The 14,858-nt window shown below is 37.6% G+C and overlaps 1 protein-coding gene across 3 annotated transcripts in view; it reads right to left on the bottom strand.

Moving 5' to 3' along the window:
• Positions 1–14,858, bottom strand: part of CFAP43 (cilia and flagella associated protein 43) — a 107,712-nt gene that overhangs the window by 74,933 nt on the left and 17,921 nt on the right. For all 3 annotated transcript variants that reach the window (XM_088019839.1, XM_088019838.1, XM_028098904.2), the window contains exons 5-8: positions 12,533–12,683; positions 7,007–7,166; positions 4,082–4,149; positions 1,366–1,497 (exon numbers count right to left, since the gene is read on the bottom strand). In XM_088019839.1, coding sequence (XP_087875965.1) covers positions 1,366–1,497; positions 4,082–4,149; positions 7,007–7,166; positions 12,533–12,683 — 511 coding nt within the window. The remainder of the gene's footprint in view (positions 1–1,365; positions 1,498–4,081; positions 4,150–7,006; positions 7,167–12,532; positions 12,684–14,858) is intronic.

The following is a 14,858-nucleotide window of genomic DNA, read 5'->3' as shown; positions in this document are numbered from 1 at the left end:
AATTCCTTTGAAATAATCTGTTTTCCTTTCTGATTGCTTTTAGGATTTTCTGTCTTTGGTTTTCAACAGCTTCACTTTGTTAAGTCTAAGTGTGGTTATCTTTTTAGGTATTCTGCTTGAGAGTCACTGGGCCTCTTGAATCTGTAAATTCATGTCTTCATCAGTTCTGGAAAATATCTCTTTAAATATTGTCTTATCCTACTCTCTCTCCTCTCTGGGGCTCCAGTCCAACATACACTGTATCATTCATGTCTCTTAAGAACCCTTCTGTATATCTGGGCTACATTCTCGATAACTTCTTTTGATCTATCTCCAGGTCACTAATTCTCATTTGGCTGTGTCCAATCTTCTGTCAGACATATTTATTTTTTACTTTTTAAATATATTTTCTCTTTTAGAAGTTCTATTTCAGTCTTTCTCCCTTCTGTTATGTTACATTTTTTGTTGTTGTTGTTTCCTGTTCTCCATAGATATTTTAGGATTGTCCTTTATTTGTTATTTATTAAAACATAGCACAGTTGTTTTCACTTCAGGTATTTACCAGCAAATGAAATCTTTCCATATTTAAATTTAAGTTTCCTTTAGGCAGAAAATCATTGATCTTTCCTTAAAATCCATCTAAAGTCATTGCCTAACAATATAAACTACTGCTAACCCTGACTTTTGAGAGTCATTCCATTAATTAGGAGTCTTTCTAACAGTGTAGTTGAGATGGACATTTCATTTTATCCTGCATTTATTGCCCTTCCCTTCTTCTTTTACAGAACCCATACTTTCCTTAGAGAACCATCTATGACCCCAATCTCAGTCCATGTTTGGTTGGGTTGACTCTACACAGGGTCCAAGTGTAGGCATGTGACTTAGGCCTGGCCAATGACAGCTTAGAATCCTCCTGGACATAGTAATTGCCACAGGGGTAGAGAGGTGACCCAAGTAAGTACAATGAATCTAAATTCCAGGACATTTTTTCATGGTGTATTTCCACTAGGGTCACCACAATGGTAGAAATATAAACTAGAGTTGCAGGAGGCTCTCTGGACACCTCACAGGAGAATCTGCATGGGAAGGGTGACAGCAGAAAGGAAACAGAGCCAAGAGATGGTCACAAAACAAGGTCAGCAGCATCATGGGAGTCCCTGGATTCAGATTAACTCATTGTCTTTTAGTTACATGCACAAAAACAAACAAATGAATAAATAAACACTTTTTGTTATTTAGATCTTTTAAGTTAGGTATTTTTTCATTTGTAACCAAAGGAGTCCTGACTAGTACAGTATCACTATGTAGCACTATGCCCTTCATTCCTGTAGTGCAATGATAATAATATTTGAAAACTGTATATCAAGAAATCACCATCTAGCATACCTTGTCTGTTTGAATCAGCAACATGTGGTAATTTGGAGAAAACATCATATGTGCCACAGGCTCTTCAATCTCAAGAAAATCCTCTACTTTGTAAGTTGAATCTTTAATGGTAAAAGAATACACAAAGCCATCCTAGCGACCAAAACAATGAGATAAACAAAGAAAATCAGTCTCAGTCAATGCAGAGTATACTTCCCATGTCAAACAAGCTAAGACTTATTGACTACCATCCACAGTTTATTTTTGGAAACATCATCAATGTTTACATTATCTAGAATGCCCTGTCTTATCTTTATTTAGGCAACTTTTAACCACCCTTCCTGGTCATTTCAATTTTATCTCTGGTGACACAAAATTCTGTGACCTAAAATTTTACGGATCTCTCCTTTCTTTGAATTTCTCTAGCATCTATGTTTTTTTTTCCCCCAAGTAATATCTTCTTTAATGAAGTTAGAAATTTTTTTTATTAGTAGAATTTAGTGATTCATTGGTGCTCATTACATCAAGTGCCTCCTTAATGCCCATCACCCAATTATCCCTTCCCCCCTTCCACCTCCCCTCCAGCAACCCTCAGTTTGTTTCCTTCAGTGTCTCTTATGGTTTGCCTCCTTCTCAACTTTCAACTTATTTTATTTTTCCTTCCCTTCCCCTATGTTCATCTGTTTTGTTTCTTAAATTCCACATATGAGTGAAATCATATGGTATTTGTCTTTCTCTGACTAATTTCACTTAGCATAACACCCTCTAGTTCCATCCATCTAGCATTTATCTTTTTACCACTTTCTTCATTATACAGGAGGTAGGGCAAATGAAGCAGTTCATTATGTGGCTTGTATATATATATATAGCAGTCTCCTTACTTCAAGGAACACTAGCCTTAATGTATATTATTTCATTATTATATACATTTCTTTTGTCCCTAAGTGACCCAAATGTAGGGAGTGTGCTGTTTATTTCCTTTATATCCTTCTCTGGTTTTCTTTCACAGTGCTAGAAAGAGGGCAAGTATCCAGTAAAAATCAGTTGGTTGGTTGGCCGTAAACAGATTTAGGTTCATTTAACTATTCTCAAGAGGAATTTAAGCTGTTTTCACAGTAGTGAAGAGGCTTTGGGCAAATTAATCCATCATTTCTAGATTGGATCCCACTATAACTAGAGTATATGCATTAGTGAGATGGCTGGGTTCACATACTTGGGAACTGGGGGATAAAACATGCAAGGTGCTTTCTCCAAACTCATCATCATTCTCCATTTCTCAGGGAGTACATGCTCCAACCACTCCTTTAATCTAGTTGTTTTGTTTTTTTTTAATTTTGTTTTTTAAATAATCTCTACCCTCAATGTGGGGCTTGAACTCACAACCCCAATATCAAGAGTCACCTGCTCTACTGAGTCAGCCAGGCGCCCCTAAACTAGGTTTTAAAAAATGTCAAGGGTGAGGGTTGCCTGGGTGGCTCAGCTTGTTTAGCACCTGACTCTCATGTCATGGTCTCAAGGTCATGAGATGGAGCCCTGTGCTGGGTTCTGTGCTAAGTGTAGGGACTGCTTAAGATTCTCTCTCTCTCCTTCTCCCTCTGTCCCTCCCTGCTCATGCTCTCTCTCTTTGAAAAAAATTTAAAAAAAAAGAAAATAAAAGTAAAAAATGCCGCGGGTGGCCTTGAGAAGGACAAAAGTCATAAAAGGCCATAAATGCAGACTAAATGTAGGAGGTAGGGTGGCGGGGGTGGAGGGTGCTGGGGGAGAGGATAGTCTGTTGCAAGGTTGCAGGGGAGGGGGATGGATTACCAGCTGAATATAGGTTTATGAGCTCCAGATTGCTTTTCATTGGTGGAGCTACATCTCTCAACCTGACATCATGGCCTAACTGCTCTCAGGGTCCTGGAAATGTGATCTGTAGCAGTGGAAGAGAAAAAGCTAACAGTGTTCTTGGGACATCTACCAGTAGACCTGAGATTTTAGTGTAGGTCAGCTCCGAACCTTAGCAATGATACAACACCATGGAAAAGCAAGGTAGTCTGACCCCTTTTCTTACTTAACTGAGGCTGCATGCTCTAATACATGAGAGCAAAGACTTTAGAGTTTGACACATCTGGGTTCAAGCCTCAGCGACTCCATTTACTGGCTGGTGAACTCTGTAAGGCTTGGCTCCTTCCTCTGTATAAGGAGAATGTCAATATTCCTACTTGATAATGTCATTATGAGAACCGATAAGATAATATAAGCAAAGCACTTAGCAGGATGCCTGGTACAAAGTAAGCACCAAGTAATTGAAGGCCATTAATGCTAATTCTAATATGAACAATAACAGTATAATACATGTAAGCTAAATGAGTATGTACAAGGGTCTAAGCTGAAGCTTAGACAAAAGGTTCTGTTTGTGTCTGACAACCTAATGTATTAAGTGTACAAACAGGCATGAAGTTGGGTGACAGATATTAGGTGTTCTGGGGGGCCCCGAGTTTTTAATTCTATTTTTGATTATTTGCAAAAGTCTAGATATATGGCAGTCCATTATACTGTTCTCTCTACTTTTATATATATTTGAAAAATTATCCATATAAAGAGTTTTATAACTGTATCCAAAAAGAAAACAATTTTAATTAATAATCTGACAGAACCTGACATCCCAAATTATGACTCATAATAGTAAGTAGCAGCAAATGGAAATTGTATATATTCTTGAAAGCAATTAATTTTGAAGAATAAAATACATTACAATTCCAGAAATAAGCACTCCTCCCTTCTGATATACCATGGTGACTGGACTGATAAGATTTCTTCCCTCTTTTGGAAAAGAAAAACAAGGTAAAACAGGTGACTTATAATTAAAAGTGCAATACAAAGTAATTAATCTCTTGCTTTCCTAGGACTATTCATTTCTCTGTAATCCTTTCCAAAAATCAACTTCGTATCAGAATATGTGCTATCATGCCTTTCAAACAATGAATAATAAAAGCTGCTCAGCATTGATTACTAATGTAAATCACATGAGTTTTTCAAAGTTCTGTACCATCAGATCTGTGTAACTAACATTATAGAATTATATAGCTAATATATTTTCTTACTTTAGGAAAGCATTGTCAGAGATTTTAAGATGTCAGGAAAAAACAAATAAAACCAAACCTAACTTATTATCAAGCTGCATACTTAAGATTTGTACGTTTTATGGTATGTAAATTCAAACCTCGGTAAATCAATAAAAATGGATAAAAAGAAAGTAAAAAGAAAAAATGTTCTATAAGAATATTGTTATTAATAAAATATTGTCCTTGGGGGAAAAGAACAAAAGCGTATTACCTTTTATGTAGATAAACCATGAGGACTATAAGATCAAAAGCTCAGAGAGCATCCATCAAATTATTTATTTACTGTATACTGCATCTTGGCATTTTGCCAGATGCTAAGAAGCATACTGTCCTTTCCTTCAGACTATTTACCTCCCAGCAGTTCCTTCTTTTCCAATCCAAGTACCACTAGAGTCCAGGTTCTTATGACTCAAGGCCTAGTCTAGGTGCTGGATGCTTATAGCCACCTGCTTCTAGGATCGTCCTTTCTTGAATGATGGCTAAACTAATCTGCCCATGCACAATTCTATTTGGGGTACATCCCCATTCAGGAGTTTTTGATGTCTGTCCACTATCAGCTGAATTGAGTATAAACATCTTAGCTGGACATTCAAGGTCAGACATGGTATATATGTCCCTTTGTTCCCCACTAGCCCTGTGTAACACTCCATGCTCCAGACAGACTGGAGCACTTCTTGTGTCTCAACCTTCCTCAGTTTTTCTTGTCTCTGCAGATGCCATTGACCGAAACTCAACCTACCCTCATCTGCCTGTAACCCCATCCTGCAAGGGAGAATTCAAATCCACCTTCAAAATGACTTAACTTGGCCTGTTTCCCTCATTTGAATTCCCATAGCACTTTGTTAAGTTTCACTTTAATAAAATTATCTTAATCTACCTGGCTATAATTATCTACTTGTTTAATTCTCTTTAATAAAATATAAATCCCTTGAGGGTGAAAATTATAAGATCATATATTTGCCATTTATGTCACCTCTGAGGCACCTTGCTTAGTGTCTTCCACATTGAAGAGGTTAGACAAATATTTATACTAAAGCATTTATAAAATACCATGAAAATTATTAGGAATAGTATAGAAGAAGGAAACAGTAAACAATATAAGACTACACATGATTAAGTCCTAAATTGTGTATAACATATTACAGATGTGACAACAGTTTGGAAATGAGAAACATTGCTTTAGAATCACTTTACAAACATATATAGGCACTAATTTACTCTGTAGCAGTCTCTGGGATTAAACTTTGGAGCCAAAGGATAAGTAAAACATAGTTTTTGACTTTAAAGAATTGATACCTGGTGGGAAGACAGACATGCACAAAGGAAATTGTGAAAGCACAGGATGAGGCTCTAACAAGGAAGTGAGTCTGATGGAATCCCACAGAGGGGCACCGAACTTTTGCCTTAAGGTTGGGATGGCAGTGTGGATGCACGATTAGAGAGAACTTAGCCTGGAGGGTACAAGTGACAGTAAAGGGAAGCCATGGCGGGGGCAGGAAAGTCAAACCTAATGGCCCCAGTGAAGTCTGAGTCAGGCAATGGGAGCAGGAGTAGATGAGGGGTACTGTCCTGGGGGAAACTTGCTGTAGGAGGTGGTATTGAGCTAGAAGTTCAAGGATTCAGAGAGTAAATTGGCAAGGGAGTGAGCTAGGAGGCAGGTCTGTGAAATGACAGGAAGAAATGACTAGCTAGATCAGAAAACTCATCCTGGGGAGTAGAAGGAAAGAGTATGAATGGAGAAGGTAGGATCAAATTAGAGAGGGCTTGGAATCAAGGCAGAGCAGTCCTTGAATTGCATGCTGAAACGGTCTTTAAGGACAGTTTGGCAGGGATGAGATGCCTCCTTTGGGTTAGCTGTAGATTAAGGCCAATGAAGTCAGTCCTAAAGTTGTTGCAGAAATCAAAATGGGAAATAATAAGAGGAACTGGAATGGAGTGCATTGGACAGATTGGGAAGCTCGCCCTGGCGAGGCTCCCTTCTCAAAAGGTCTACACCTAGCCCCTACTGAGTGGACATTAGCTCCTGTGATTAAGGCCCAACCCTGGCCACAGCTAATGGGACCAGTAATGGACACCAGATCTAAGGAGAATGGATCATATTCTCTTAGAAATTCTAACCAAGGAACACAAAGGTAATTTTCAAGATGGCAGTTAAACTTAAAAGAAAAAGTCATTGTGAAAAAAGGCTTTGAGAAGGGTGGAGGGCAGGAAAGGGCATAATTTGCTGATTAAACAGAACAGTCATATGTATCGGAAAGGATACAGCATAGGAGCTAAGAACTTGGACTCTAAAGTCTTAGTGCCTGGGTTTAGGTGTCAGCTCCACAGTTTACTAGTTATGTGAATTTGGGCATTTTTCTTAATCTCTCAATGCTTCCATTTTCTCATCTGTCTCATGGAGATGAAAATACATCTCTTTATAAAGTATTTTATTACTTTAGTAATAATAAATAATATTTTAGTATTAAAAATAGGGAACAAACATCCATCTTCACGTGTAAAACCATCACCACTGGCTACACTTCTAGGAATGATGAAGTAAAGCAGTTTCTCACCCGTTGGTACTTTGTCTTCTATCTTATTAAGTAGAGTCACCTTCAAGGTTTCTCCATTAACCATTAAAAGATGACCCTCTTCACAGCCAACATATAGGTCACTTGTTGGAGTCCAGCAGTGCATAGATGGGTGAAGCAAAGGATATAGATCATCTTTAGGCTTTAGGGAAAAATCAGAAACCTTGTGTTAAGATCGCATGCATGGTTTAAGAGCCAGAGAAATACCCAACAGAATAACTTCCAGAAAGAAACAAATGATTATGGACCTATGTATATTCATTGATCCTGCCATTTGCCAAGAGCTAAGTGAACTTATCCTTCCTTGCTCCATTTATCTCTCTATATTTTAATTCAGTAAGACTATATAAGATGGTCTTGCCAGCACATTTAGAGTTCTAGTGTCACAGATTTTCATGAAAATTTTGAGTAGTAACTTCTACACTGTTTTTTGGTAGAGTTTTTTGGTGTCTTGAATCTACAAAAGTCAGTGTCTAGCTAAGATCACCCTTTTTGAGGAAGACTTTTGTCATTGTTTCACCCTCCTGATTCTGCAGTGGAGTGTGGATATGATTTTCCTTGAATGGCTATGGAGAGGTTGGCCCAGGTCCTTTGCTTAGTTAGCTTTTATGGGAAATGAGAAGAGGACACTTGCCTGATTCTGGTGGCCTCTCTAATGTGGGTCATGAAACATCCTATGTGATTTTTTTTTTAAGATTTTATTTATTTATTTGACAGAGAGAGAAACAGCAAGGAGCAGGAACACAAGCAGGGGGAGTGGGAGAGGGAGAAGCAGGCTTCCCGCAGAGCAGGGAGCCCGATGTGGGACTCGATCCCAGGACCCTGGGATCATGACCTGAGCCGAAGGCAGATGCTTAACGACTGAGCCACCCAGGCGCCTGAAACATCCTATGTGATTTTGATACCATGGAAAACTCAAAGAGGAACACACAAAATCTATGGAATGTGCCTAAAAGAAAAGTTGGCTTTGGGGAGTAAAAATAACATGGACAAGGATCTAAGACAAACTTTTCCTGTAAAGGAAAAGGCAGTGAATATTTTAGGCTTTGTGGACCACATAGGTCTCTGTCATATATCCACATTATATTTTTAAACACCTCTATAAAAAAGTGTAAAAGAACATTCTTAGCTTGGGGCCAAACAAAAGCCTGTCATGGTTTGTTGATCTCTGCTTTAGATTGTAATACCTCCCTGTGGTATGTCCCCTGCAGCTTTAAATACTCATGTCCGGCAGGGGAGAGCCCCCTTTGTCAGCATGGAGCAAGTCTCCTTTTAAATATAGGCCTACCTGTTGTCTTTCCTGGAGGTCAAGGCAGCTGTGGCAGCTTTTTAGGGCACATGCTCCTCACAGCACTGATTAAAATTCTGAATTCAGGATATCATAATAATAGTACTCCTTCCTTTCTATTTAAACAAGTCAAACATACTAGTTTACTTATTTATTTATTTTAAGAACATAACATTTAGTACTATCTGAGCTTTTTGTTATGCTATAGCATTATTTAGAATTACATTAGCTATAACATAATGCTTTGCTTTCTTTAGAATCCTTACACCCATTGGAACAGAAAACATTTTTACTAAGCTATTGGCCAGATTAACAGAATTTTTAAGTTCCTTGAGAGCTCCAGGTTTATTGCATTCTTTTGTTCACGTTTTCATTCATCTAACAAATATTTATTGGACACTTAACTACATTCCAGGTACTGTTCTAGGCACAGGGATGTAGCAGTGAACAAAACAGATAAAAAATTCCTTGCCCTCATGGGGCTTACATCCTGGTGAGGGGAAACAGAATAAAAATAAGTTAAGAAGTTAAATATATAGAAGATTATATGTTGAAAAGCACTATGGAGAAAAATAAAGCAGAAGTTGGGGAATACTGCAAATCTATATAAACAGTCATTTTCCCATTAAAAACTCCTCAATATATGCAAGCCACCTTTCTAATAAATACTCAATTATTTGAATAATGTATTATATACTGTTCTTTTAATTTAGGACTGGTTTGTAGATTCAAGGTAAAGCAGGTGTGTTGCTGTCAAAGTATTTCTACTGGATTCTCAACAGATATAAATTTGTTATGTAATTGATATTTAAACAAACATTTTTTGGATGTTGGTTATATACCAGCCATTGTGCCAAGTCCTAAGGGATCCCTCTTCTCAATAGGATGATCACTTGTTGAGGGAAGAAGTATCAACAAATATCAGAATTAGAAAACATGGTAGGTTATGGCAGAGGGGTGTTAAATATTATGGGAGCATTGATGAGAAAGCATGTGGTTCTTCTTGGTGGAGTGAAGGAAGCGTGGAGAGAGAATTATTATCATTTGGAATGGAATCTGAAATATGACTAAGGCAAAAATCATACATAGCAGCAGTCACTATGATAATTCTTTAAAAGGATATATTGACTTTGGTCAATGATTGATCTATTTCATGCCCTCATAGCCTTGGATTGTTAGAAAATAAATACTTGATTAATAATCTGGCCACCCTATGGGCCAAAAAGGGGGGCACAAAACCACCCAAAAGGATTAAACTGCTGCTGATTAATTGATTTGTGGTATCCAATTGAGATTTGACTCATAGGGAAGAGTTACTCACTGAATGCCATTGTTTAATCACCATTATTTGAAAGTTTCTTAGGTTGTCTTGATGACATCTAACCTTAGGCTATATATCACAAAGGGACAGACTCTTACATTATGGCAATGGGTTCAAAAATCTTTTAAAAAGCACACATATCTGGTTCTCATACCAGTGGATCTATGTGTATGCAACAGAAAGTGAAGATTTAAAACTTGGACTTTTCTGGCCTTATTATGTTAAACTAGTATTGTGTTTGACTTTTCTTACTTTACGATAAAGCTGGGCTTATCTTTCTATTACTCTTATCAATAAATATGTTCTGTGCCGCTTAAAAATGAATGTGATACAATATGGATTATGTGAACAGAAACTATAGTTTTTAATTCCAAAAATTTTAAAAGAAAAATGTGCCAATAATATAAAAATATTTGTTGATAATATCACCTCATTGTTTAGCTCTCTGGAATCATAAATCAAACATTTTGATCATTTGAAGACCGAACATGAAAAATTAGAATCCAACTTAATATTATTGCTTTAAAAAATGTAAGTTTCCAAATATGTTTCAGAATACTTGTTTATAAAAGGAATTCCTATATAGTGACTTCTGTTTAAAAAAAAAAAAAGGTAGATGGAAAAAGAAAACTGGACACTTGAGATTAAATTCATTATTTTGGATCCAGTTTCTGCCCAGATAATATCTGCCTTTGATTTCCCCCATGCTACTGCTAGATACTGTTTCTCATGCCTTAAATAAGTTGTGTAATGTGATGCAGGCCTATTTAAAGGCGTATGATGTGCCTTTATAGTGTTAGCTACAAGAGATATAATAGGAGTATTTAATATTTGTGATTTTGTGAAAGTCCATAGCCTGTCAATTTTTAAGACTCTTATTTATATAGATCAGTTCATTACTCATTTCTTTGCCGTTGGTTGGTAGCCACGTCATAAGAAATGTCATTCAAAGGAACAAATAGAATAAAGACATTTGAGATCTATTTTTGGTTATGCTTTCACTCACTGTATAGACATTAATCAATGTTTTAGCCATTTTTTCACCTTACTTATCTATAAGATGAAAAAAATAAATATTGGAAAAATGAATTTGTAATGTAAATGTAAAGTATATGGCTTTATTAACATTCCTTGTGTGATTTTAAAATGTAGAACTTTAGCATTAAATTTCTGTTTTCAGAAAAAGGTTAAAATGCACTGAGTAAAAAAAATCCTAGGCAACAAATATGTCTGTTTATTATGAGCATTTTAAAAAATGGTGGCTCCACATTTAAGTATTTAAAGAAGGCATTTCGTAGCATTTTTCAAATGACAAAGACAGATGCCTGAATTTTACATATTTTAGGTAGGGTTCATCCTGTTGTGCAAAATGTGAAAGACAAGGGCTCTTACAGAAATTTATGGCAGAAGAAAAGATTCTAGATGGTTGAAAATGTGGGTTCCTAGGCATCAAATACTAACTACAGAAGAATTTTTTTCAAGTTGTAAACCTTGAAAGCTGATCTATTTGTATTTACTTTGCTGCCCCATTGTGGCTGAGTGTAGTTGTATTTCTAAGGCTAGGATTTGTGCTATTATAAAGAATTGGTCATTTTCTGTATTTAAAAAGTGAACAATGATCATCCTTTAGAGGAAATACTAAGAGCATACACAACCTTTTCTCTTGCTTGCCAGAAATTTTTCATGAACTAATTACCACTGAGTTATTTTTAACATCTATAGCTTATTTCTCTGCAGTGGTCAAAATATTTGGGAGCTTCTACTTCCTTTATCCTTGGCTTGGAGTTCTAACACAAATATTAGCATAACCTAAGTTCGAGAGGCTTAGCAGAATCAAGCTCCTGTTTCCCAAAGGACCTGCCTGTGCTATCTCTGCTCCCTGCCTACCCCCTGACCTGCACCAGCACCCCACTCCCCCATCATTTACTGTGCTGCAGCCACTACAGGTAGCTTCTCAAACACACGGATTTATTTTCTTTCCCCCAGGGCCTTTGCACATACAGCACCCTCTGCCTGAACACTCTTGACCTGTTTGTAGCACTGAGGCTCCTTGTCCTTCGAATCTTATGGTAAGTGTTGTCTCCCCAGCGGCCTTCCTTGACCAGCATATGTTAATCTCTTCCTCACGTCCACCCCCTCCCACTTATCCCGTTATAATAATTACCACATTTTGCAATGATTTAATGTATGTCTTTACTTTTGGTGTCATTGTTGTTGCTGTCTCCCTGATAGAATGTAAGCTCCAAGGGTAGAGATTATGCCTGGTTGGTCATCATGAGATCCCACTGCCTAAAACAGTGCCTGCTACATAGGAGGAGCTTGACAAATATGTTGAATGAATGAGTGTGTAGCTGTTAACAAACTCCTGTTTGAAACTTTCTTCCCCTATTTTCCATGGCCTTCTTCTCCTCTCCTGGATTTGTTCTACTTCTGTGTTCCTTGTCAGAGTCATCTTCTAACTCTCAATTCTTGGCAAATCAGTTTCCTCTCTGGCTCTCTTCCCTGACACATTTACTCTCCTTTCTATCATCCCTCCCCCACTCCAGTGCTCCACTCACCCTTCTATGGTGATGACTCTGGCCTCAGTGTCTCTAGCCCTACCTTCTCCACCCAAGCAATAGGTCCACTTGCCCAACTTCCACCTGGCATCTATACCTGGATGCCTTCCCAGCACCCCAAATTCAATCTGTCCAAAACTGAAATCAGGTCTGGGCTCCCTCTTTCTGTTATCAGTGCCATCCTTCCAGTTAACCAAACTCAAAACTCCAGAGCCTTCATTTCTTGTCCTCTCCAGGGCTAATCTGTATTGAAAACCAGGATGATCCTCTCTACCCTGCATGTCTCATGGGATGGTTATGAGAATCAACTAAGCGAACAGGAAGAGGTGCCAGGTAATTACCCTGAAAGTTTCTGCCTCCTCTCCTACTAGCCCAGCAATGGCTGACAGTGGGAGCACAGGTCCATAGATAAGATCCTTGGGCAGCGAGGTGGGGAAAATTACATCTGTTTCATTAAAAAATGATCCATCTTCCATAGGTAGTTTTATTGACCTTTAGAAAAAAGAGAAATCAGAATAATCAAATTAACAAAAACTAGTCACTGATATAACTATTACATATTGGTGATAAAAAAGGTGGGGGGTATTATAACTTGTAAAAAAACAAACAAGCAAACAAACCAGATAAACGCCAAAGAGTAGATTTAAAAATATATATCACAAAAGGACAATAATGCAGTTATAAATTAAGTACATAGGAATTCTCTAAAATTTTCAAAGTTGATATCTAAAGCAGGAATTATACATTTGAACACTGGCAGGACCAGGCAAATGAGCTGTGGCCAGGTGGGGGACTATGGCAAATGGGAAAGTGTGTTCCCTCCTATAGGTGGTATAGGTGACACTCAGTTCCAGCCAAGAGAGTTTGTTGAGAATTCTGGTTCCAAAATTTCAAGAGACTATCATAATCTGGATATTTATGAGAAATCTCTCAAATATTAAAATTTGGCAATTAATTCAAATAAAAATCAATGTGGGCCAAAATAAACATATAAATCTTCCTCTATTTATGATGGGGTTATATCCCAATAAACAAATATCCTGAGTCAAAATGCACTTAATACCCCTAACCTACTGAACATCATAGCTTAGCTTAGCCTAGCCTACCATAAATGTGCTCAGAACACCTACATTATTTGGGCAAACTGCATTAGTTGCCAACTCACAGCTGGGCAAAATCATCTAATACAAGGTCTATTTTATAATAAAGTGGTGAATATCTCAAGTAATTGGTTGAATACTAAAATGAAGGTAAAAAACAGACTGGTTGGAAGGTACAGAATAGTTGTCAGTGTATAGGTTGTTTACACTCATGACCATGTGGCTGACTGGAAGCTGCAGCTACCACTGCTTAGCATCACAGAAGAGTATTGTAACACATATCTTTAGCCTGGGAAAAGGTCAAAATTCAAAATTTGAAATACAGTTTCTACTGAATGTGTATCACTTTGGCATCACCCTGAAGTTGAAAAATCTTAAGTGCAACCATCTTAAGTCAAGGACCATCTGTATATGTAGGTTGTATTCAGCTACCTTTGCAACCTCTGATATCAAGAATTCATTTTCAGGGCACCTGGGTGGTGCAGTCAGTTAAGCATCTGACTCTTGGTTTTGGCTCAGGTCCTGTTCTCAGGGTTGAGAGAGATTGAGCCCCGAGTCTGGCTCTGTGTTCAATGTGGAATCTGCTTATGACTCTTTCTTCTTCTGCCCCTCCCCCACCTCTCTCTCTCTCTCAAATAAATAAATCTTTTTTTAAAAAAAGAATTCATTTTCAAATCTACCATATGTCTTTTAACCCATAATGTGGTTATAAAGTGGTGTTTGAAAAATTCATGGTTTTATGCATTAAATTCAACATTTCGTTGGTTATGTCTTATGTATGATGAATAATTTTGAAAAATTATCATGAAAAAATAGTATCTACTATTCAAATTAAGGCTTGAGTGTTTTCTAATCCTGCTTGCTTTCTGAACCGGGACAATCCATTCACTTTGCCTCTCACTTCAGTTGCTTATAGAAAAATCACAATTGAACATTCAGAACTAGATGAGAATATTCAAGGCAAACAAAAGGAGAGAACGCTGAGATAAATTATTTGCCCACCTGGCAAGGATATGATAGAGACATTACCCATTTTATGAATGTCTCTGCCTAGAGACAGATTTGACTATTCATTGTGTTCTTATAAAAAAGAAATTGAGACACAAAGAGAACTGAACTAAAAGAGGGTCAGTACTCTTTGTTTAAAGGCTAGGTTTTATCTTGGTTTTACTCTAGGTTTTCAGGCTCTCCAGTTAGACAACTTTACATTTTCTTTAAGAAGGCAACTTTTTGGGGGCACCAGGGTGGCTCAGTTGGTTGGGCAACCACTTTCAGCTCAGGTCATGATCCTGGAGTCCCGGGATCGAGTCCCACATCGGGCTCCCTGCTCAGCGGGGAGTCTGCTTCTCCCTCTGACCCTGCCCCCTCTCATGTACTCTCTCTCTCATTCTTGCTCTCTCAAATAAATAAATAAATCTTTAAAAAAAAAAAGGCAACTTTTTGGAGGGTGGGGGCAAGATGGTGGAGGAGTAGGAGACCTAAATTTCATCTGGTCCCAGGAATTCAGCTAGATAGTTATCAAACCATTCTGAACACCTACGAACTCAACAGGAGATCAGAGAAAAGA

The sequence above is a fragment of the Eumetopias jubatus genome, unplaced genomic scaffold (genome assembly GCF_037043125.1).
Source record: "Eumetopias jubatus isolate StellerSeaLion01/CBP00866 unplaced genomic scaffold, mEumJub1_p1.0 scaffold_17, whole genome shotgun sequence".
NCBI classification, from domain to species: Eukaryota; Metazoa; Chordata; class Mammalia; order Carnivora; family Otariidae; genus Eumetopias; species Eumetopias jubatus.
Note: the sequence above shows the minus strand (reverse complement) of the source record. Positions and strands in the feature narration are given on the sequence as shown.